This window comes from Danio rerio, chromosome 21 (assembly GCF_049306965.1).
Source record: "Danio rerio strain Tuebingen ecotype United States chromosome 21, GRCz12tu, whole genome shotgun sequence".
NCBI classification, from domain to species: Eukaryota; Metazoa; Chordata; class Actinopteri; order Cypriniformes; family Danionidae; genus Danio; species Danio rerio.
The window spans coordinates 5,189,233-5,212,895 of NC_133196.1; the positions used below are offsets into that span (position 1 = coordinate 5,189,233).

A 23,663-nucleotide genomic window follows, 5' to 3' on the forward strand; every position below is an offset into this window, starting at 1 on the left:
ATTATTACCATGTTTATATATATTTATACGTGTGTGTGTGTGTGTGTGTGTGTGTGTGTGTGTGTGTGTGTGCGTGTGTGCGTGTGTGTGTATGATTCATTTATTTTGAGTAGCTCATTTCAGTTATTTTATATTTTCATTATCAATTATTTATCATTTTTACAGTATTATTATTATCGTTTATATTATATTTTATATATTATGATTATATAAATTTGTTATTCTTGTGAATTCGTTTTTAAATGAATAATGCTTCAAATAATAAATTAAAAAGAAAAATATGCAACAAAATGAAGTTATCCATGTATTACCTGAAATCGCCAGTAGGTGGTGGTAGGACACCGTCTTAAGTGAATAAGACATTTATTCAGCAACAAAGCAACTGTTGTATTTATGAATAGGTCAAGGATGAATCGACTCTCACAATTTATTTAAATCCACAGAATCATTCACAAAAAATAACCCACTCTAGCCTAAATAAGGACTGAACCGATGTGAACAGGTAGGAATAATGATCAAATTCTTGTGGATTAAACCTCTTTGTTGACATCAATTGCAGTAGATTTTATTAAGTTACAACAAAAGGTAGGTAATGGTTTTAATTGCGAACTGTACTTATTTTATGTGTGAACATGCTACATGCTAACACCATCACAGCGTTCAAGTCAACTAATTTAGAGCTACTAACGTTAGTCAACAGTCCCCGCCTTCACTTAGTGAAAAATGCAAATTAAAAAGAAAAAATAACATAAATAAAATAAATAATTACAAATTAAACAAATGAATATTAAAGTAAGTGTAATTACATCTAACGTTTATTATTGTATGTCACAGGCTAGTAGCGCTGATTAGCATTTGATGCTAATGCTAACATTGATGCAACTTAATGTAAATATTAATGTTATATTTACGGTACTGTAACTTTAAACTATCTATTGTTTTACTTAAAAGCTCGATCAAACATTTAACGTTAACATCAGTCAGATTAATTGCTATTTGAGTGATTCTGTTAATATTAACTTACATTTGTTTCTGTCTAGATAACCTTAGGAACTATACAGGGAGAGGAATTATTTAGTTTAATATTACAGAAACTCGATTTTTATTTTCTATATTTTTGTTAGGCCACAGTTTGAAATGCCATTCTGCAGGCTGAAATGGCATATTTAACACAATTAACCACGGCTTTACTACAAAAATACAGTCAGGTTTATTTTTTGAGGATAAATGTAAGTTTACTTTAGTAAAACTATGTTTTTGTCTTATTGGCTAAATGGGCTCATGAAAGTGTTTCACATAGAAATAAATAAATAATAATTAATAATAATAATTCCTTACATTTATATAGCACGTTTCCTGCACACTCAAAGTGCTTTACGCATTGGTGGAACATGTTTCCTGAAAGACATTTTGAAATGGAAACCATATTTTTCTTTCCCATTTATTGATGATATTTGGTCAACAATACATTTTTACGCCCAAATCAGGTAGAAGAAATTCATTTCAAAATATTACACAGGTACTACTATCCCTGCAATATATTTAATAATAAATAATAATAAAAATTCACAAAAATGTTTTGTACTTGTAAATTTTCTGATGATTTTTGGAAACAGGTTTCAGGGTTGATTTTTGATTAATTTGGAGATATGCTGTAGAGAGAGGAATCATTAAAAGGCCAGAAGTGAACATTCTGTTGTTATTTACTCCAAACATGCTTGCGTTCTTGTGATATTTTGAGAAGTCAGTGGTCCCTCACTGATTATAAAAAACACACACACACACACATTTTGAGTCTCTATGCAGTTACATTGACTGTAATTTAAGTTATGAAAGGAAACAATATACTTTTTTTTGTTTTATATTAATTATGACGTATTTAAAGGAAGACTTTTTGGCAAATAGGCTCATTTTTCAAGTCACTCAGAGTTAAACTGTTGTGTTTGATAATTTTAATCCATTCAGCTGATCTCTGGGTCTAACAAATAGTCCAAAATCCTTGATTATTACTGCAGAATGAGAGTATAGCAAAGATTATAGAATACACATGACGTGTCACTCGTATACTTTTGAATGGGAAAAGTGAAACAGTCAATAGGCGAATGAAGCCCCGCCTTCTAGTACAGGAGCCAATCAGTGATTGATATATGGCAAATAAAGCCCACCTTTTAGTACATGAGCCAATCAGCGATCAGTATAGAATGACAATTCTCCAGGGGAGGGGCTTGGACTAGATGTGAGTTTCTGCAGATATTGTGTGATATGGACATTTATAAATGAAACTAAAGGGACAGTTACTGTTTAATTTTATTGGTTTTTCATAATATGTAATGTAATCGTAATCTTGGCAAGCAGTTTTGAAGAATTTGATTTACCCATTCAAACAGAATGCCCATGTATACTTCCCGAGAGGCATATAGGTATAGTTACTAGCCATGTCAAGCTCGAACATAGCAGCTATTCATTTCCATCAGTCTTGGTGCATACTTTAACTACACAAGAGTCAAGTTTTACTTTAAAAACTTTTTTGGGGGGGGGGAGATTTCTGCAGATTTCTGCAGATTTTTAGCCTATCATTAATTCTGTTTATTTACTTGTGTAAATGTGTAAATCTGAATTTATTCAGTTTTTATTCAGTAATTTATTACTTTTTATTTAATATATTAAGGTGTAAGTTATGATACTCCGCTGGATACTCCCAAAATAATTGCACAGAAATCCGCAGATTTTTACCAAAATTCTCCACAGAAATAGCAAAAAACGTCCGCAGATTCCGTCTGGCCCTGCTCTTTACTCATGTTGTCTCTGTCAATCAAGCATCGATGGGCGTAAAGCGTGAATAGCTTATTCCAACTAGGTGCGCTATTTGCAGTTAGCCTAAAAAAACACCCCGAAATTGTCTTTTTCTTCTCCCCCCTCGCAGGGGCCCCAAGTGCGCCCGGGCCACTGGGCCTGTGCCTATAAGGCCCATTGGTAAATCCGGCCCTGGGCGGGGCTTAAGTTCCATTTCCTGGTCACGCCGGCACGGCTTAAGACTCTTTATCAAGATGATTCATTTGAAGCACTGTGAGTCGACTCTTTTATAAATGAATCAACAGTTTTAAACACTGCACACTTGCAGATTTAAGTCTTAGCTGAATAATTCACTTCACTTAGGGCTTTGTTACACAATACATGGAAGGTCATTCTCAAAAACCCATAATAGGGGCTCTGTAAAAAAAAAAAAAGAAGAAGAATAAACTGAACTGTCTAACTCGAGGGAATGTAACATGAGCATATTTGCAAGTAGTTGTGTGGTTTACCCAAAAAGGAAACTTCTGTCATCATTTCTGATGAGTTTTTTTTTACTCTGTTGAACACAAAAGAAGATATTTTTAATAATGCTGAAAACATGAACATTGACTTCCATAGTAGTTATTTTTCCTGCAATAGAAGTCGATAGCTAGAGGTTTTCAGCATTATTGAAAATGTCTTCTTTTGTGTTTAACAGAAGAAAGAAACTCATAACGAGTTCAAATATGCAGAGGGTGAGTAAATGATGGAATCATTTTTATTTTTACTATTGATTTCACTATTAATTTATGTTATTGAGTTTAATTTAAAAGCCTCACAAAAATACTTTATTCATTCATTCGTTTATTTTCTTTTCGGCTCAGTCCCTTTATTAATCTGGGGTCACCACAGCGGAATGAACCGCCAACTTATCCAGCATATGTTTTTACGCAGCGGATGCCTTCCCAGCTGCAACCCATCTCTGGGAAACATACATACATACTCATTCACACTCATACACTACGGACAATTTAGCCTACTCAATTCAACTGTACCGCATGTCTTTGGACTGTGGGGGAAACCATTGCACTCGGAGAAAACCCACGCATACGCAGGAAGAACATGCAAACTCCACACAGAAATGCCAACTGACTCAGCCGAGGCTCGAACCAGCGACTTTCTTGCTGTGTGGTGACAGCACTACCTACTGCGTCACCAAATTACTTTATTATTTGATATAAAACTATATATTTTTTATTTATCAAAATAATTTCCAATTATTAAAAAGCCTTTTCAGTGTCAGTTTTCAGCCAAATGCATCTAGAATTTTCAGTTTCAATCAACACGCTTCATTTCGGTGCTTCCCTAATCTTGCTATAAGAGGGTCTTTTTGCATTGCACAACTCAAAAACAAGGCGGCAAAACATCGAATTATTATAAACATTTTAAATTATAAACATTTAATTACTATAAAAATAGAACCAAACATTTTTCCCCAAATTCTCAAAAAAATTATTAACAAAATTATTGTTATCAGACATTTAAAAAATACTTATTTAACGTGTTGAAGCAACTCAATTCTTAAGTTTATTGGGGGCAACTTGACTGTTTTATGTTCAACTCACTTACATTTATAAAAACAATCAAGTTAACCTAATTCTTTACTTTTTTATCATTTCTATTGTTAAAACATTCTCACATTTCGCAGGGTTGTAAAACCCAACAATGTTTTAACACTACACATATATTTAGAATATTTTTTGTTAATTCGGTTTAATTTCTGAATGTTAAGTAATCAAAAGTGGTAGTTGTAGTTGTTGTTGTTGTTGTTATTAATAATGCTGTTGTCATTTTCTCTGACATTATTACTATCATTATTATTATTGTACTATCTATCTATTATATGTTTTATTTAAATCTTTATTATTCTTGCTTCATTTTTTTGAATTGTTGTATATTTTTATGTTCTCTTGTGTATATACTTTGTTTGACTTGTTCACCCAGTTACCTTTACATGCGCGTGCTCAACAGGATTGTTTTTTTCAGCAGGGTGTTTTATGTTGATTTTCTCTATAGAGACTTTTTGGATCACTTGTTTCTATTTTAAGATGACCAGATGGTTTTAGTTTCAGTTGTGTTTGGGAATTGTGACTAATATTACACTCTTTCTTTCAGACACCCCTTTTCTGGCCGCGAGGTTCCCATCTCGAATGGTTCTGGCTTTATAATAAGTAGTGATGACCTGATAGTGACAAATGGCCATGTGGTCGCCAACAAGCGTGGTGTTTGTGTCAAACTGACCAATGGTGAGACTTACAACACCACAGTTCAGGATGTGGACCAGGCTGCAGACATCGCCACCATCAAAATCAATGTTAAGGTACAGATGGAGCTTTGAGGTTGTACTGTTAACATATGTAATCTTTTGGTGATATTTAATTTTTTAATTAGGGATGCACCGATCCTGATACTTGGATTGGATATTGGTTTGGTTCTGCATATTTTTACTGCAAATCCCATCTTGCACGTGCTCTATATTCTGTGTAATTTATAAGCAAACAAAAGTCAGAAAGGTAGCTTTTTATAAGACAGTAGAAAGTTGTCTTGTAGGCCTACTGTATCCCAAATGTTTTGAAGCCATTCTATAGTTTAATGTGAAGTGCAGATCAATATTCACATGGTTAAATTCATGTTCAGTTCTGCGCTTCCCTCCGCTGCGCTTGTCAATCATTCTCCGTTTATTTACAATTCAAACTGCGTGTCACGTTCATGACAACATGAAAAACTTTCTCCAACACTATTTGTTCCTGTTAATTTAAATAAATATTAATTTATTATATTACATTATATTAATTTATTATAATATAATATATATTATATTGGTTCATTTCGACCTGAAACGACGAGTTCATTTCTGTTGCTAAATCATGTAGCTGTTAGAACAGCAGATCGCATTCGCAACACTGGAACTGAGTGGGTTATTACCTGCTCTTCACACACAAATAGGCCTACCTGAAATGTAAAACTAGAAAAGGCTCAATAATACATTGGACAGATCCTTAACACACTGATTTCTTCCCTTTTTACTGCTGTTTTGGATTGGAAGTGTCTGCAGATAACGGAGGACTGCACGGTGTCTCAGTGATGCATCAAGCACTTCATTCACACACCGGCTGATGTGAGGTGTGCCGCTCTGTAAAATTATTCTGTAACATTAAAAGTTTCTGTTTTCTCATCCTTCCGACTGAGTTTATTCTTTCGAGGGGAATACTTTTAGGGTAGTTTGTAAGCCTGGCTCATTGTGGTCAAAGTTGTTGATTAAATTAATAAAAGTGAAACTGACAGGCACAATATAGATTTTAATTAACAGAAAATTATTTAGCCTAGTACCGGCTGCTCTGAAAACTGAATATTTGACTGTAATTTTATTTATATCAATAGTTTATTTAACAGACCAGTTTGTGTTTTGATTAGAGTCAATAGTGGTAGCCTGTTGCAGAGTTCAAAGAAAAATCTTACTATTAAAAAAGGAAACATAAGCTGGACCACATCACCATAGAAACTGTATTATGCTTAAAAAAATGGCACAGTATCAGGATCGCATCTGTATTGGTCGATACTCACAATTTTGGGATCGAAATCGAATCAGTTCCAAAAAGATGGTATCGGTGCATCATTGTTTTTATTGAGTCATAGTTTTATATGGTAAGAGCAAGGACTTATTTTATTTCATTAATTTACCTTTTTAGTAAAAGGTCTTTATAAAATGAGTAATTTCTTTTTGAACTTTGTTCCCTTAAGAATTGAACCTATAGAATCAAAATTGTGTCACTGTTAGTACATTAAAAGTGTGAGGTCAATATGATTTTTAATATTTTAATGGCTCTACATTAACTTTTTTTGATCACCAGCCTCTATGGCTAGTAGTTTTTCAACTTTACTAGCCACTCGCCATTTTCACTTTTGTTGTTGGGAAAATATATTTGCAAAATTACTTGATTTAGATGTGTTGTGTATGACTTTGCTCAATGAGCATGAGCTGTAGTGGTTTCATGGTGTTGCTTTGTAATTATTTCAGGGCTCAACATTAAGGTTGTACCAATTTTTTCTCTGACCACACTGGAAAATAGATAAATAAATAAATAAATAAATATTTCTTAGCCAAAAATGTTAAATAATTTTAAAATTTCAAAAACCAGCAAAATATATGTTATAATATGCATACACTTTTTATTAAATAAAACTTAAATAACAATTATTGTCATGTAGCCTGTCTAAAACTATGAAAAGTAGTCTGTCCTAGCTCCAAGACCAAGGTCTCAGATCAGCAGTTAACTATACATTAAATTTAATCTATTAAATCAATGTTACTGAAAAGAATGATAATTAAACCATATTAACAAAAAGAAAGCAGGTGAAAAACATACCGTGTGCAATAATGAAAGGATGATCACAAGCACACAGTTAACGTTAGGCCCATTAATAATCTGTTCAAAGATTGTTTAAAGCTAAAGCTGAAACCGCTGCTGCATACTTAAAATACCTTTTTTTTTATCTCGAGCTCTTGAAAATGGTGGATGTGTATCACTTTTTGTGAAGTCTATTTCAAACAGAACCGATCGCAGCATTGTGTTTCCAGTCAAGGTTGCTTCACGCAAGGAAATGGGATCGTGCACGCTTTGTAAAACTTGTGCGCATCACATAACATTCTGTATTCATCTGCTTTCTTTTGCTTGCGTGAACAGTTGTTTTTGTCAGTCGTGCTGCTTCTCATTTCTAGAGGTTCATCCTTATTGTTGAACCCTGCTTTTAAAAAAAATACAATTTAAAAATGATTTTCGACCAGCCAAAGTGGCTAGTGGGAGTGGCTTTCTAATTTGCCACAGCTAAAGTCTACCTGCGGTTGGTGGGTGTTAATGTCAAGCCCTGGTGTTAACCCATTAATCTGTTTATAGTGTATTTAGGCTACATACACACTGTAATATTTCAGGAGGAATGGCCGCATACAAATATGGAAATAAACTCGAAATTGTGATAACCTTAGTGACATTTGGTTTTGTATCCTCAGATTTTTAAACCCAGTAATATTACAGCAACTAAAGAATAATTATAGTCAACAATTTTAGGTAAACCAACAGTAACAGAGGAGGCTTTTATGTTTGGAAGGCCATTTTTGCAATTGATTTTTCTCAGTTTTCTTTTACCACAGTTCTAGTACATGGCCATATAGTCTGACATAGTGTCATTGTGTTCTCTGTCTTGTCCCAGAATCCTCTACCAACGTTGCGTCTTGGCCAGTCATCTGATGTGCGTCAAGGTGAATTTGTGGTTGCCATGGGGAACCTCTTTTCTCTTAAAAACACCATCACATCTGGAATCGTCAGCTCTGCTCAAAGAGGCAGTAAAGAACTGGGTCTCTCCAACTCCAACATGGACTACATCCAGACGGACGCTACCATAGATGTAAGAGCACTGGAAACTGGGTGGTGTTGCATGCAAAAAAATGTATGTCATCATTTAATGAATTGCATTCATCACTCAATCACAATTCTGCTTTACAGTTTATAAATTCAGGAGAGCCTCTCATAAACCTGGTGAGTCGCTGACATTTACTCAAAAAACTGCTTCTGCCTTTTGGTTTAAAGGGTCCAAAAACACCGAAACACATTTTTGAGATGTCAATAGTCATATATATGTTCCATGCTGCTAAAAACACTATTAGGATACATATATTTCACAATAAAAGTGAAAATTGGTTGTTTTTGCGTTATTTCAAACAAATTCGTTCTTCCGGTTTGAAAAGAAATTTTGAAGCTACATCAAGGCCACGAGCTCCTTGTGCAAATTCCAGCATGGAGACTGGCTGTCTGTATCGGCGGGTACAATGTGACGTCTTTGAGCTTTCATCATTAATTCAAGAGAAAGACGAACTAATCAGCTCGCTCTATTGTGAATGAGGTGCAGCTTTATTAATATGCATGATAGCTTCAAAAACTACCTGTTACAGTATTCCAATAGACGCCACGTTGTGTTGCTAACTGTAAATAAAACAAGTAAGAAGAAGAATTGTTCGGAGACATGGGTCGTCAGTGTTGTTTATAAACGTGCCACAACAAAAGTTTTGTTTCATTTTCCCGCGATGAGAAAGGACCCACATTTGTGGACTACAGTGGTCTTTTAACACGCAACAAAAATGTTTGTAAGGAACATTTTTACCCGAGAGCTTTTTGTATTATAAATGGTGAAATCCAGATTTGCCACTCGTCTTCCTATAAAAAAAAACGCAAATCCAGTTCGCGTTGATTGTCCTGTCTCTACGGATTTGGTAAGTAAGCAATTGGTGTTCGTTGTTATTCAGATGGCGAAGTAGGCCTTTAAAACTACACTCTTCTAGCAGTTCCTCGGATCCAATATGTCGTTTGTCGTGGGGGGCACGCATGAAATGTTCTTGAATGAAAATGAAAGTGCCAAACTGCAGTTAAAGTCGACAAATTAAGAATGAAACTCCCCAAAATTACATGACACTCCGGAGGAAACGTGGATAGAGTGGTGACACAATGACGTTAAACGTATTATGTGCTTTAACATGTAAAACGGGATCATGAAAGGAACATTCAAAAAGCAACTCATGTAAACACCTTAGTCATATTGTTGTTTTAATCAGATTAAGGCAAATAGTTAGATTACTGATGTCCACAAAATCATTACTTTATCTGTTAAACTGACAAGTGTAACACAAACTACTCTCCTGTCTTCATTTGGAATAAAACTTCCAATTAACTCAACACAAGCAAAGACAATTGTAGGCATAATAGTAGGAGTATTAGAGTAGGAGTATTTATAGCCACAGACATGCAACCTTTTTCAGGGGTAGAAAACTCTGGTTTTAGGCATTTAATTAGTGTGCTAGAACCACACTACGAAATCCCAAGTAGAACGTATCTCACAGCTACGGTGGTACCCTCCTTGTACAATAATGTGAAGGAGAAAGTTATTAGTGCACATTTAGTAGTTGACTACAGATTGCTGAACCTTCAGAGCAACACAGAACTTCATGACTGCCATTTTAAGAACGTGAATTGTTTTCAAATGTTCATCAATATTGTATTGTACTGGCCATACTCTAGCCTTATGTAATAAACTGATGTATCATGTTTGTACTCTTCAGGATGGTGAGGTCATCGGCATTAATACCATGAAAGTGACAGCAGGGATTTCCTTCGCTATTCCCTCAGACAGAGTCCGACTCTTCCTTGACCGATCTGCAGACAAACAGAGTAAGAATGACCTCACAGCTGCTTGCTTTTGTCTGTGACAGCATTTTTTTTCACTGACAGATGGTTATTGGGTCTTTTTTTCAGAGTCTTGGTTTGGAGAATCGGGATGGAAAAGGCGTTACATTGGAGTGATGATGTTGACTTTGACCCCCAGGTGCCAAACACTTTTATTACAATTTTACAAGAGAGCAAAATTCATACATTATGGAATCTACAGATTTTTGTTATATACCACTAGATTTGGCTCTTAGAAATTCAAGTGCTGGAATACCTGGAAAATGGGCTTGTTCTGTTGAAAAGTGCTTAATTTATCAAGGAGAGTTTGTATGCAATTTTCACGCCCGAAAAATAAAAATGTTTGTGAATTTTTGTGACAATTTAATGCAAAAATACCCGCACAAACTACCGTGATTCCGAAGCAGTGATTTAAATGATATGAGAAGTGGCCAATCACAGTCAACCTTGTTTAGTTTTACCTGAAATGTAAGGGCGGGACAAAGGCCTTTCTGTGTTGCAGTGACAGAAAAAAACAACTTAAAAACATATGTATTATGGGAATAATGCTTTTCGGATGTTTTTACTATGTTATCAGCAAGAGTAATTAAACCACAGACATTGAAGTGTTTTTGGTTGAAGCAAATGTAATATTGATTGTTTTGCTGATCTGTCTATTAAACTATCAATTAATCAATCAATCTATCTATGAATCTATCTATCTACCTTATCTATTTATCAATCAATCCTTAAACCGTAAACTTTGTGCTGAAGTGAGTCTTTTATTATCTTTAAATTCTCTTTTTCCCCTCCTCAGTATAATCGAAGAGCTAAGGATGCGAGACCCGTCCTTCCCTGATGTTTCTCATGGAGTTCTCATCCACCGTGTGATTGTAGGATCTCCAGCCAACAGGTGTGCTGCTCTCTGAACATGATGTTATCAGCTGTTGATTAAGGCACCCTATTGATGATGTCATTTCCTGTTTTCTGTTTTGCAGAGCCGGAATGAAGCCAGGAGATGTTATTATTGAGATCAATGGGGTAAAGGTGAACATGTCGGAGGAGATATATAATGCTGTGAGGACCAGCGAAAGCTTAAATGTGGTGGTCCGCCGGGGGGCCGACCTGCTCATGCTGCACATGACCCCAGAGTCCACAGAGTGACATCAAGTCAAGTATTTAGTAAGATTAAGAAATGGTGAGTAATGAGAAGCTGTCATAGTTGGAGATGTTGTAAGAAAGGAATCATCTAAAGAGTTGTAGCAAACGCTGGACATTCGTGTAGTAAACGTGTTTCTGGAAGCGTATGAAATAATGTGGATGATTCAGACTTCTGTACACTGGATAAACCTCAGTGTGTCTGCGCAAACTACACTATCAGTATTGATTTGAAGGAATATCACTGAATATTTTGTTTAGGATTGTCATGATGGCAACAAACACTCAACGACCTTAATAAAACTGGGTGCTCTTATTGTGAAAATGCTGATGTTTTGTATTGAGTCTCACATTCTCATGTTACGACGTTTGTATTTTAATACATTTTTCTGAACAGCTCTGATTTCACAATAAACCATTGGAATATTTATTGATGATTTGCTGATGTCGCAGTGACTGATATGTTTAGGTTTTGGGTCAGCGCTGTACAGCATTCTGAAAAAGTGTATTTCTAAAAGTGCGCCGTAATGACGCCAGTGTCAACTGCAGTGTGTGTTGGAAAGGACTGGATGCTGTTCAAACCTCATGCCAAATTTTTGTCACCCCATACAAAACCATTTTAAATCCACACAATCTGACAACACTGGGGCTAGATCACAATATAAGCCACAACACAAGTGAGTTCAATAAAATATATCTTTATTACAGACATGTACAAAAATCAAATATACAAAACATTCTGCTAATGTGACTCAGAACTCCAGCATGGACCAGTCGTGGTAAGGCATCTCTTCTAGAGGAATTCTGCACTCTGGATTCTCATGCAGACAAGCCCTCATCATATCACAGCATTCTGTGAAGAAGAAATGGAGAGGTGAGGTTATTGTTATTATTATTATTATTATACCGTTTTTGCTTAATTGTTCCTTGATGAACATCTCACCTTGAGAGAGGGTAAATTTGGACCAGTCATGTTGGAGGTAGTACAGGTCATACGCTGATGGGAATTCTCCATGGAGCATTGTGAACAGAAGAACCCCAAGAGAATAGACCGTCGCTGGTTTGGCCCGGTAGCATCCTTTTTCATAAAACTCTGGCGGGATGTACGCTTCTGTGCCTGGAGGAGAGACGTTTAGTTTAGCATCATGTTGAATATATATACCAGATGGGCTTCAGCTGTGCTAATTAACCAGCTTTCAATACGTATATTAAAAATGCTTATGCACATTCATAACTAGTGTTGTCAAAAGTATCAACTACCAATCGATACCGACACTCATCACAGTCATATTTGCTGAGCATGTGAACACCAATGGCCAATCAGTGGTGTTTAACAGCGCTCAAATTGACTTGTTAAATGTCAGAATCGATTGGTACCGAAGTCGATACTTTTGACCACACTATTCAAAACACCTACCAGAGAAGATACTGTAGGCTGATTCCATCATGAAGTCTCCACACCCGAAGTCGATCAGCTTGACTTCCAGTGTGTCGGGGTTCACCAGCAGGTTTTGAAGCTTAATGTCCCGGTGGAACACCCCGCGGTAACAGCACACGTTGGCCGCATAAACAGCTTGCCTCATGATGGTATGTGCTGTTTTCTCACTGAGGACTCCACCGCTGACTTCAAGGAATGCCTCCAGGTCCATGCTTGGACTAGGCCGCTCCATCACCATGACATAATGGTTTTCAAAGACCTGCCAGTCCAGGAGCTTAATAATGTTCGCACACCTGGAGCCACCGCTGGCCATGTTTGCCAAGGTGATCTCTAGAGGAAGTGGCTGGTCACATGACTGAAAACAAAATAATAATGTTGGTTTTCAAACAAGGGTTTCTGACCACAGCCTGTGGTCTATAATAAATATAAGACTTTATAAACTGAACACAGCGAGCAGAAAGTGTAGTCTACTCACAGAGCTGACATCTTGCATATTTGGGGTCTTCTGGACAAATTTAACTGCCACCTGTTTAAAGGAACAATTGAACAATTAACATGTGCACGGAGATCATTTCATTCAGTCATAAATCCTGAACAGAGGATTCATTCGTCAGCAGAAATGTCCAAACAATGAAAGCTCTGATGATGTTCTTTAAACAGGGAACTTCATCAGAGGATTTGAGTCTACAAAAATGAATACCTGCAGACCATCCTGTATGCGAATCCCCTCATACACGGAGCCGAAACCTCCTTCACCAAGCTGCTTTCCGAGTTTGTAGCGGCAGCTGATGTCATCTGTTAAAAATGAAGAAAATGTCATTAAATTATAAACCAAATAAAAACACAAACAGTTGAAGTCAGAATTATTGTCAGATTTCAGAACATGATAGTTTTAATAACTCATTTCTAATAACTGATGTCTTTTATCTTTGTCGTGATGACAGTACATCATATTTACTGGATATTTTCAAGATACCAGTGTTCAGCTTAAAGTTCTGAATACTTAAACTTTATTGCTCTGCATCATTTGGGAAATATTTAAAAAATATGAATAAAAAATCACAGGAGGGCGAATAATTTTGACTTCAACTGTATAATTTTACAAAGTTTGATGAGCCTAAACAAATGTTCTGAACTCCAGCAATAAACTTACTATTGTCCAAGCAGGTCCCATCATCTGCTGTAGACTTCACAGCAGAGTCCTCTTGTGAGACCTGATCCGGTAAAGGGTTCGAGTTTTCATCCAGGGCAGAGTCACAGATGTCATCTGTTATGAGCTGCTGGCTCACTGGAAGTTCATTGTCCTCATCGGATGGTGAACTTGGAGGACTATCAAGCTCTTGCTCCAGGCTGTCCTCGCTGAGGGAGGATTCATTGTCTGCTGGGAAGTGAAGCTCTGCAGAGTCGTTCTCAATGACCACTGCAGAGTCAAAGCTGTTCACTTCAGGTTTAAAGTCCAAGTCTTCGTCTGCTGGATCATCAAGAGCTGGAGGTTGGAGAACTTCCAGCTCCAGGTTGCTCACAGCAGTGCAGAAGAATTTAGAGCTACTGATGGGCTCTGCGTGAAGTTTGTGGATCTCCTGCACACATAGCTGATCTAAAGAGAGGAAGGAACATCATTAATATGACTCTACAACTCTTTTTGACAAGATATTTGAACAGTTCATTTGCAGAAACATTACTCAATGTGTTTTTATTAATGATCTTCAAGGTTTTTCTGCATTGAATTAGCAAACAAGTAAACTATATATCTAAAGGCAAAGCTCACTGAAATAAAAAAAATCCTAATACAAATAATTCTTATTTTTTCTGTTTTTTACACAAAACTACAAATTCTGAAGAAAATTCCTGAAATCAGCAGCCATTAACCTTCATTGTAGGAACACAAAATACTGTGGAAGTCAATGGCTGAAAGCACCTCAAACAGGTTTAAGGAGTAAATTATGACAGAATTGTCTTGTTTATGTGAACTGTGGCTTTAAGAAACTATCTTTCTAAAATGTCTTCCAGTTAATGTTCATTTCTGATCTTTAAACACTTATGTGATGTGTTTGGTGTGTTTAATATGCTTTAGTAATTAAAAGTGCTGATAAATCTATTTTACCAACAACAGTAGCTCTTCTTCTGGAAACACAGGCGAAGAAGATGGGAGACAATTTGAGTTTCCTCTTTTTCTGTCTCCCTGCCTGTTTTCCTGCAGCGACGGCCGGGTCATCGGTCATCAGATGACGGTGATTCTCTGTCGTGCTGCCGGTGGGTTCGAGTGGCTCACACGGTTGTTCGTTCGCACACTTAACACCAAACGCTTTCTTCAGACGGTTAATCAGTTTTGAAAATGCCATTTTATCACTGTACTGTTGAATCGCAGAAAGTACTGAACTACTAGACATCCAAAGAAGCTAATGAGAGTTTCTGCTACGTCAAAAAGCTTTATACTGTCACCGATGATGTCAGAGTTCCACAATTCCATTTGGTATTACGTAGAGACTTTTTAAAACACAACAAACTTCTAATGAAAGCCCGCGCTAGACTGACTGGCTCATTCGCCTTAATGTGCTCACACAGCCACCTGCTTATACACATTTTTTCCAATTATTAATTAAATTAATTTTGCACTTAGGCCTATGTATTTTTTCTGTCATGCACAACTTTTTCTGCGCTTTGCTTTTTATTACAATTATTACCATGTTTATATATATTTATACGTGTGTGTGTGCGTGCGTGCGTCCGTGTGTGTGTGTGTGTGTGTGTGTGTGTGTGTGTGTGTGATTCATTTATTTTGAGTAGCTCATTTCGGTTATTTTATATTTTCATTATCAATTATTTATCATTTTTAACAGTATTATTATTATCGTTTATATTATATTTTATATATTATGATTATATAAATTCGTTATTCTTGTGAATTCTTTTTAAATGAATAATGCTTCAAATAATAAATTAAAAAGAAAAATATGCAACAAAATGAAGTTATCCATGTATTACCTGAAACCGCCAGTAGGTGGTGGTAGGACACTGTCTTAAGTGAATAAGACATTTATTCAGCAACAAAGCAACTTTTGTATTTATGAATAGGTCAAGGATGAATCGACTCTCACAATTTATTTAAATCCACACATTCATTCGCAAAAATTAACCCACTCTAGCCTAACATATAAGGACTGAACCGATGTGAACGCTAACAGGTAGGAATAATTATCAAATTCTTGTGGATTAAACATTTTTGTTGACATCAATTGCAGTAGATTTTATTAAGTTACAACAAAAGGTAGGTAATGGTTTTAATTGCGAACTGTACTTATTTTATGTGTGAACATGCTACATGCTAACACCATCACAGCGTTCCAGTCAACTAATTTAGAGCTACTAACGTTAGTCAACAGTCCCCGCCTTCACTTAGTGAAAAATGCGAATTAAAAAGAAAAAATAACATAAATAAAATAAATAATTACAAATTAAACCAATGAATATTAAAGTCAGTGTAATTAGATCTTACGTTTATTACTGTATGTCACACAGGCTAGTTAGCTAGCGCTAATTAGCAGTTGATGCTAATGCTAACATGATGCAACTTAATGTTACTGTAATGTAATTAATGTTATATTAACGGTACTGTAACGTTAAACTAATTATTGTTTTACTTAAAGGCTCAATCAAATCTTTAACGTTAACATCAGTCAGATTGATTGCTAATTGAGTGATTCTGTTAATATTACATTTGTTTACCTTAATATTACACTAGATAACTTTAGGAACTATACAGGGAGAGGAATTATTTAGTTTTATATTACAGAAACTCGATATTTATTTTCTATATTTTTGTTAGGCCACAGTTTGAAATGCCATTCTGCAGGCTGAAATGGCATATTTAACACAATTAACACTTTACTACAAAAAATACAGTCAGGTTTATTTTGTGTGGATAAATGTAAGTTTACTTTAGTAAAACTATGTTTTTGTCTTATTGGCTAAATGGGCTCATGAAAGTGTTTCACATAGAAATGAATAAATAATAATTAATAATAATAATTCCTTACATTTATATAGCAATTTTTCTGCACACTCAAATTGCTTTACACATTGGGGGTAACATGTTTCCCGAAAGACATTTTGAAATGGAAACAATATTTTTCTTTCCCATTTATATCTTGACCTAGTTTGTTGGCTTCTGAAAAGTTATAAAGAGACAGGCAAATGCACTGAACATTCTTATATTAAGCAATGTGTTAACCTATTCATTAATTAAAATCAATTCACCAGGGCCGGCCCAAGCCTTCAGGGGGCCCTAAGCAGGATTTTATTTGGGGCCCCTTTGGTGCAAACAATATGATAAATTATCATCAATCCTTGATAATTCGCACACTTTAAAACACACATTATTGATTTTGTTCGCTGTAGCTGTGTTGCTTACATCATAAAATATATGTTTTAAGACAATTCTAAATATTATTCTGCAGAAACAACTTCCTATTGATCCAACTTTTTATATGACTATTTGCCAAAAATCTAAATAACACAAAACATTAATATGGGCTGGCAGAAACAAAAGCAGCTGGAAGTAGCCAATAACATACTTATTTTTATTATTATTCAGGCACAAGACAGGCTGCCAAACAGTCAAACATAGTGACAATAAAGATAATTTCTTTTTTAATTGGATATAAATGTTAATACTGAAAAAAAAACATATTGTATTTTGTAGTTCAAATAACTTAAAACATCTATTTAAATTAAAATCAAACTAAATCAGGAAGCATTTTCTAGACATACTCGCATATAAATCAAATTAATAAATATGTACAAAAATTTTCAGTTAGTGATTTTTTTTTTGTAAAACAAATTAATCTGCCAATGAGATAAGTAAAATAATCTTATTTAAAACATAAAACAATCTTTTTTTTATTTACCCTAATTGTCAGATTATTGAGCTTTTTTTAATGAAAAATTCACATAATTTTGACTAAAAATCTTTCTAGAAAATGTTTATTGGTTTAAGAATTTTTAGATATTTGGACTACAAAATCACACAAAAACTATAAGAAAGAAAATAATTTTGCAGTGTATTACCAACTCTAAATTGTATAAATCAGAAGCTTATTTTTTTTAATCGCCAAGTTCATGAAAAAGCATTTTGCTGCTGTTCCGGGCACTGCTGCTTCAATCACGATATCAAAGATTCTGCAATATATTGATAGATCACAAGAAAACCAGCCACAATATATCACAATTTGGTAAATGAAGGGGGGAAATGCATAAAAAATTTATGATGAATTTCTTTTATAAACACGCATTTATAGAATTGCAACAATGTAAAACAAGTGCACATCTGTCAAACAAGCTTAAAAATGCTGATGTGCAGAGAGCAGTTTATGACTGAAGAGAGCACATCTCTATCACAGCAGCAGAATCTCAATTTAGTGGAATATGCATTTAAGAAAAAAACTGCCAAAATAGTAATTTATTGCAATTTATATACACTTATTACAACTTGACCAACTAATTTTATGTAAACATGGAAACATTTTATGCTTAGCCCTGGTTTATTTATAATAAAAAAAATATGTATTCCCACTATTTTTTCAACTGATCAGAATGCTCTGAGAGGTGAGCACAGACTCCTCTGAGCACGTATGTTTTCAACAGTGGAGAACATTAGTTATTTACTCACATATTTAAGTTTTTTAATTCCCCTAATATTTTTTGCCAAAATACCATCTACAAGATTTTGACAAGGTCTGTAAGAGTGAAATAAACGCAAGGCCTTTCTAATTAAATGTTCATGTCCTATTGATATCTTTATATATTTTGGCGGAGTTAAAAAGTTTGAGCGCATAACCGTACGTTCACACCGAAAGCGGCGAGAGCGTCAAAGTAGCCGGAAGTCATTCATTTTCAATGAGAGCCGGCGGCGATAGGCGTCGATAAGCGGCGAGGAGCAGCGCGGCGCGTCTTCGCCGGCGTGAGCGTCGAGGAGAGTTGAAATGAAGTCAACTTTATGGTAATGAGCTTTGACGCGGTTCGGCGGCAAGCAATCAGAATGAAGAAGTCCACCACTTGATAGCAGTTCATAGAACACAGAGCTGTGAACTTTGGTTCCGACCACAGTTGTTCCCAAGGGTTTGATTATTGCGGTCGCCGGATTTCCTATTATTTACAATGTTTTCTTACAGGAACATGCATCAAATAAGTTACTGGCGAGTTACTGATGTTCATTAATGTTATATAAATTTATCTTTAAAAAGCGGGAATCTCACACGATGTGACAGTACAAAACAGCACTGCTGCTTCAGGATATTTCAGACATATGGACACATATTGGATAAATAGAGCAAAGTCACACGCAACTTGATCTTCCATTGTTGTATGAATTTGATAAGAAGTGCGCAACATTTTCACGCTAGAAACATGTTTTATGCAGGAATGTAACTGATATGCTGCAACGGCTCCTTTAAGTACGAGATCAATGTAGCGAGTTTTGACGCTCTCACCGCCGGAGCTGAAGGCAGACAGCGTTGTCGCCAGGGCGGCCAGAGCGACCTTGGACGCTCTCGCCGCTTTCGGTGTGAACGTACGGTGATGATACGCCATTACGGGAAGCGCCACCTGGTGGCGGCTGGGTGTACTGTAGCTAAAGCGGTTATCTGCTGCAGTCGGTGTTGAAAACTGATTAATTAAATCAGATCTTTTGTAAATTTAGGTAAATATCTTGGCGCCTGAGTATGTATCGCGGTCAGAAATAACACTATAAATTGGCATATATTTTGTTCCACCACTAATCCACAAATTAACAAACTAAAACGAAAGTCACACAATAATTTCAAGCACTCTTGGGGGCCCCCTGGTGGCCACGGGGCCCTAAGCAGCCGCTTAGTTCGCTTATGCCTTGGGCCGGCTCTGCTTGGGCCGGCTCTGCAATTCACAGTTAAATACTCATTCAAATGATCAAATAATTATATTTAATAAAAAAAATTATGAGAAACAAGATGATGAGAAAAGGATAAACGTTGGTCCATGATGAGACGGATTGGAAAGCAGAAATCCAAATCCTTCAGGCACGACCATTTTAATTTCTCCGCTGGCCAAAAGTTTGTGTAGAGCTGCAGTCTCAGCGGTGAAGGCTGGAAGCTGGCCTCAGTGAAGACTAGTCTGTCCCTGGTTGGTCACTGGAATCAGTCTCATGCTCTCCACTCCCCCATGACCACCAGCACAGCAGCAGCTCAGGATACGGCCTGGTCCTGGATATGGACACCTTGGGATCATCTCGTCGCTGTTCTTGGATCCAATCAGTGACTCCGCATAATCTAAAGACCTCGGAATGAGTATCCCTAGGTGGAAATGGAGAAAAAAAAAGAGAATAATTAGCGTAGCTGCTGTTCATAATAAACAAGATGTAGAAACTTGTGTGGAAACCGGCTAAGTGATGCATTGAGTGTATGCTTTACTAAACAGATAGGTCTTTAATCTAATTTTGAACTGAGAGTGTGTCTGAGCCTCGGATGTTATCAGGAAGGCTATTTCAGAGTGTAGGAGCCATAAAGGAGAAGGCTCGACTGCCTTTTCTTGACTTTGCTATTCTAGATACTACCAGAAGCCCTGAGTTTTGAGATCTTAAAGAGCGAGTTGGATTGTAGCGAGACAGAAGGTTGGTTAGATAAACAGGAGCTAGATTATTTAGAGCTTTATAGGTGAGAAGTAATATTTTAAATTCTATACAAAACTTAACAGGCAGCCAGTGTAAGGAGGATAAAATTGGGGTAAAATGATCATATTTTCTAGACCTGGTAAGAACTCTGGCAGGTGCATTTTGTACTATTTGAAGTTTGTTAATAGAGGATGCTGGGTAGCCAGCAAACAGAGCATTACAGTAATCCAGCCTAGAAGTCATAAAAGCATGAACTAGCTTTTCTGCATCCAAGATGGATAGCATACTTCGTAATTTAGCGATATTTCTCAGATGAAAGAAGGCAGTTTTTGTGACGTGGGATTTATGATTTTCAAAAGTTAAATTGCTGTCTAATATAACACCCAGATCTTTTATAGTAGAGCTAACGCTAACTTTGTGTCCCTCTAATTGTAGATTGAGTTGCGAGATCTGCTGTGTACAGGATTTAGGTCCAATAAGTAATAATTCGGTTTGTCTGAGTTTAATAGAAGAAAATTGGTGGTCATCCAGTCTTTAACATCTCTAATACACTCAGTTAGCTAAGACAGTTCAGACATCTCATCAGGTTTAGTTGAAATATATAATTGAGTGTCATCTGCATAGCAGTGAAATCTTATCCCATGTCTTCTAATAATGTCTCCCAGTGGTAGCATGTAAATTGTAAACAGCAAAGGGCCTAAAACTGATCCTTGAGGCACCTCATACTTTAATGGGCTGACTTGTGAAGGCTGTCCATTAATATTCACAAACTGGTAACAGTTAGTTAAGTATGACTTAAACCATTGTAGAGCTTGTCCCTGGACACCTGTAGACTTTAAGCGATTTATGAGGATATTGTGGTCAATGGTGTCAAATGCCGCACTAAGATCGAGTAGAACTAATAGCGAGATGCACCCTTGGTCAGCAGCTAAGAGTAAATCATTGGTTATTTTCACTAATGCGGTTTCTGTACTGTGGTGAGCCCTAAAACCTGACTGAAACACTTCAAAAATATTGTTCGTCTGCCGAAAGGAGCATAATTGAGTAGAAACAACTTTTTCTAGTATTTTAGACAGAAATGGAAGATTTGAAATAGGCCTATAATTAGCTAAGTTGTTGGGGTCTAGTTGCGGTTTCTTAATAATAGGCTTAATAACAGCTAGCTTGTAAGAGTTTGGAACATGGCCTATAGATAAAGAAGAGTTGTTAATGTTAAGAAGAGGTTCTCCTATAGCAGGTAGCAATTCTTTCAGTAATTTTGTTGGAATTGAGTCCAGCATACACGTAGCTACTTTAGAACTATTTATGATTTTATCTAGCTCTTCCTGTTCTATGATTTTGAAGCACTGTAGGTTATTATGATTCAGTGAAATATTTACAGGATTTGGAATATAAGCCGGTGCAGAAAGTTTAACATCTCCTATTTTCTGTCTAAAGCCTTCTATTTTAAAACTTTCTCCTAGACTAATTGTTCCTGTTAATATAAATAATCAGTGGAGAAATGCATTTAGTTTTGCATTAAATTGGTTCATTTCGACCTGAAACGAGGAGTTTATTGCTGTTTCTGAATCATGTAGCGCTGTGTCTGTTAGATCAGATGATCGCATTCACAACACTGGAACTGAGTGGGTTATTACCTGCTCTTCACACACAAAGTAGGCCTACCTGAAATGTAAAACTAGAAAAGGCTCAATAATACATTGGACAGATCCTTAACGCACTGATTTCTTCCCTTTTTACTGCTGTTTTGGATTGGAAGTGTCTGCAGATAGCGGAGTACTGCGCTCTGTCTCAGTGATGCATCAAGCACTTCATTCACACACCGGCTGATGTGACGTGTGCCGCTCTGTAGAATTATCCGACTGAGTTTATTCTTCCTAGGGGAATACTTTTAGAATAGTTTGTAAGCCTGGCTCATTGTGATTAAAGTTGTTGGTTAAATTAATAAAAGTGAAACTGACAGGCACAATATTGATTGTCATTAACAGAAAATAATTTAGCCTCTAAATCATCTAGGTTACTCTGAAAACTGTGAATATTTGACTGTAATTTTATTTATATCAATAGTTTATTTAACAGACCAGTTTGTGTTTTGATTAGGGTCAATAGTGGTTGGCTGTTGCAGAGTTCAAAGAAAAATCTTACTATTAAAAAGAAACATAAGCTGGACCACAACAGATCAGTGTCATTACGAATGCTCAAATAATTAAGCCTGGTTTACAGCAAGCATCATGTTTTCAGTTAGATTGTGTCGTCTGTCATATACAGTAGGCCTATAGGTCTTTTATTTTTACTAAGCAAGATATATTGTTTGAGTTTATCACCATAGAAACTATATTATGCTTAAAAGAAAAACCGGCACAGTATCGGGATCGCATCTGTATTGGTCGACACTCAGAATTTTGGGATCGAAATCAAATCGGTTATAAAAAATGGTATCGGTGCATCCCTATTTTTAATGAGTCATAGTTTTATATGGTAAGAGCAAGGACTTATTTTATTTTATTAATTTACATTTTTAGTAAAATGTCTTTATCAAATGAGTAATTTCTTTTTGAACTTTGTTCACTTAAGAATTGAGCTTAAAGAATCAAAAATGTATCACGGTTAGTACATTAAAAGTGTGAGGTCAATATGATTTTTAATATTTTAATGTCTCTACATTAACTTTTTTTGATCACCAGCCTCTATGGCTAGTAGTTTTTCAACTTTACTAGCCACTCGCCATTTTCACTTTTGTTTTTGGGAAAAAATATTTGCAAAATTACTTGATTTAGATGTGTTGTGTATGACTTTGCTCAATGAGCATGAGCGGTAGTGGTTTCATGGTGTTGCATTGTAATTAGTTATTATTTTAGGGCTCAACATTAAGGTTGTACAAATTTTTTCTCTAAAAAGTTTATAATTAGAAAAATTCAAAAACCAGCAAAATATATATGTTATAATATGCATACACTTTTTATTAAATAAAACTTAAATTACAATTATTGTCATGTAGCCTGTCTAAAACTATGCAAAGTAGTCTGTCCTAGCTTAAAGTCTCAGATCAGCAGTTAACTTTGCATAAAAGTTAATCTATTAAATCAACATTACTGAAAAGAATGATAATTAAATCATATTAACAAAAAGAAAGCAGGTGAAAAACATACCGTGTGCAATAATGAAAGGATGATCACAAGCACACAGTTAACATTAGGCCCATTAATAATCTGTTCAAAGATTATTTAAAGCTAAAGCTGAAACCGCTGCTGCATACATAAAATACCTTCTTTTTTAAAAATCTCGAGCTCTTGAAAATGGTGGATGTGTATCGCTTTTTGTCAAGTCTATTTCAAACAGAACCGATAGCAGCATTGTGTTTCCAGTCAAGGTTGCTCACGCA

At 35.8% G+C, this 23,663-nt stretch overlaps 3 protein-coding genes across 4 annotated transcripts in view; 2 read left to right on the forward strand and 1 right to left on the reverse strand.

Annotated features, from left to right (window-relative positions):
* Nucleotides 1–384: 384 nt before the first annotated feature.
* si:busm1-sl7.2 lies at nucleotides 385–11,513 on the forward strand. Its single transcript, XM_073935715.1, has 8 exons — nucleotides 385–502; nucleotides 4,948–5,152; nucleotides 8,041–8,235; nucleotides 8,334–8,366; nucleotides 9,941–10,049; nucleotides 10,134–10,203; nucleotides 10,861–10,956; nucleotides 11,042–11,513. Exons 3-8 carry the CDS (start codon nucleotides 8,107–8,109, stop codon nucleotides 11,205–11,207), a joined length of 603 nt encoding a protein of 200 aa, XP_073791816.1. The 5' UTR covers nucleotides 385–502; nucleotides 4,948–5,152; nucleotides 8,041–8,106; the 3' UTR covers nucleotides 11,208–11,513.
* The window catches only part of LOC103909414 (serine protease HTRA2, mitochondrial-like), a 31,490-nt gene continuing 8,211 nt past the window's right edge, over nucleotides 385–23,663 (forward strand). The window contains exons 1-2 of one of the 2 annotated variants that reach the window (XM_073935717.1): nucleotides 385–502; nucleotides 4,948–5,152. The gene's annotated coding sequence lies outside the window, so the exon portion shown is untranslated. Of the gene's footprint in view, nucleotides 503–4,947; nucleotides 5,153–15,706; nucleotides 15,825–23,663 lie in introns of those variants that run through there. The other variant, XM_073935716.1, reaches the window with a different exon arrangement.
* On the reverse strand, nucleotides 11,870–15,386 carry pimr150 (Pim proto-oncogene, serine/threonine kinase, related 150). The gene is made up of 7 exons (XM_073935712.1): nucleotides 14,744–15,386; nucleotides 13,793–14,236; nucleotides 13,340–13,434; nucleotides 13,115–13,165; nucleotides 12,619–12,994; nucleotides 12,145–12,318; nucleotides 11,870–12,054 (listed from the first exon to the last, which is right to left on the reverse strand). The coding sequence occupies exons 1-7, from the start codon at nucleotides 15,027–15,029 to the stop codon at nucleotides 11,954–11,956; spliced, it is 1,527 nt and encodes a 508-aa protein (XP_073791813.1). The 5' UTR covers nucleotides 15,030–15,386; the 3' UTR covers nucleotides 11,870–11,953.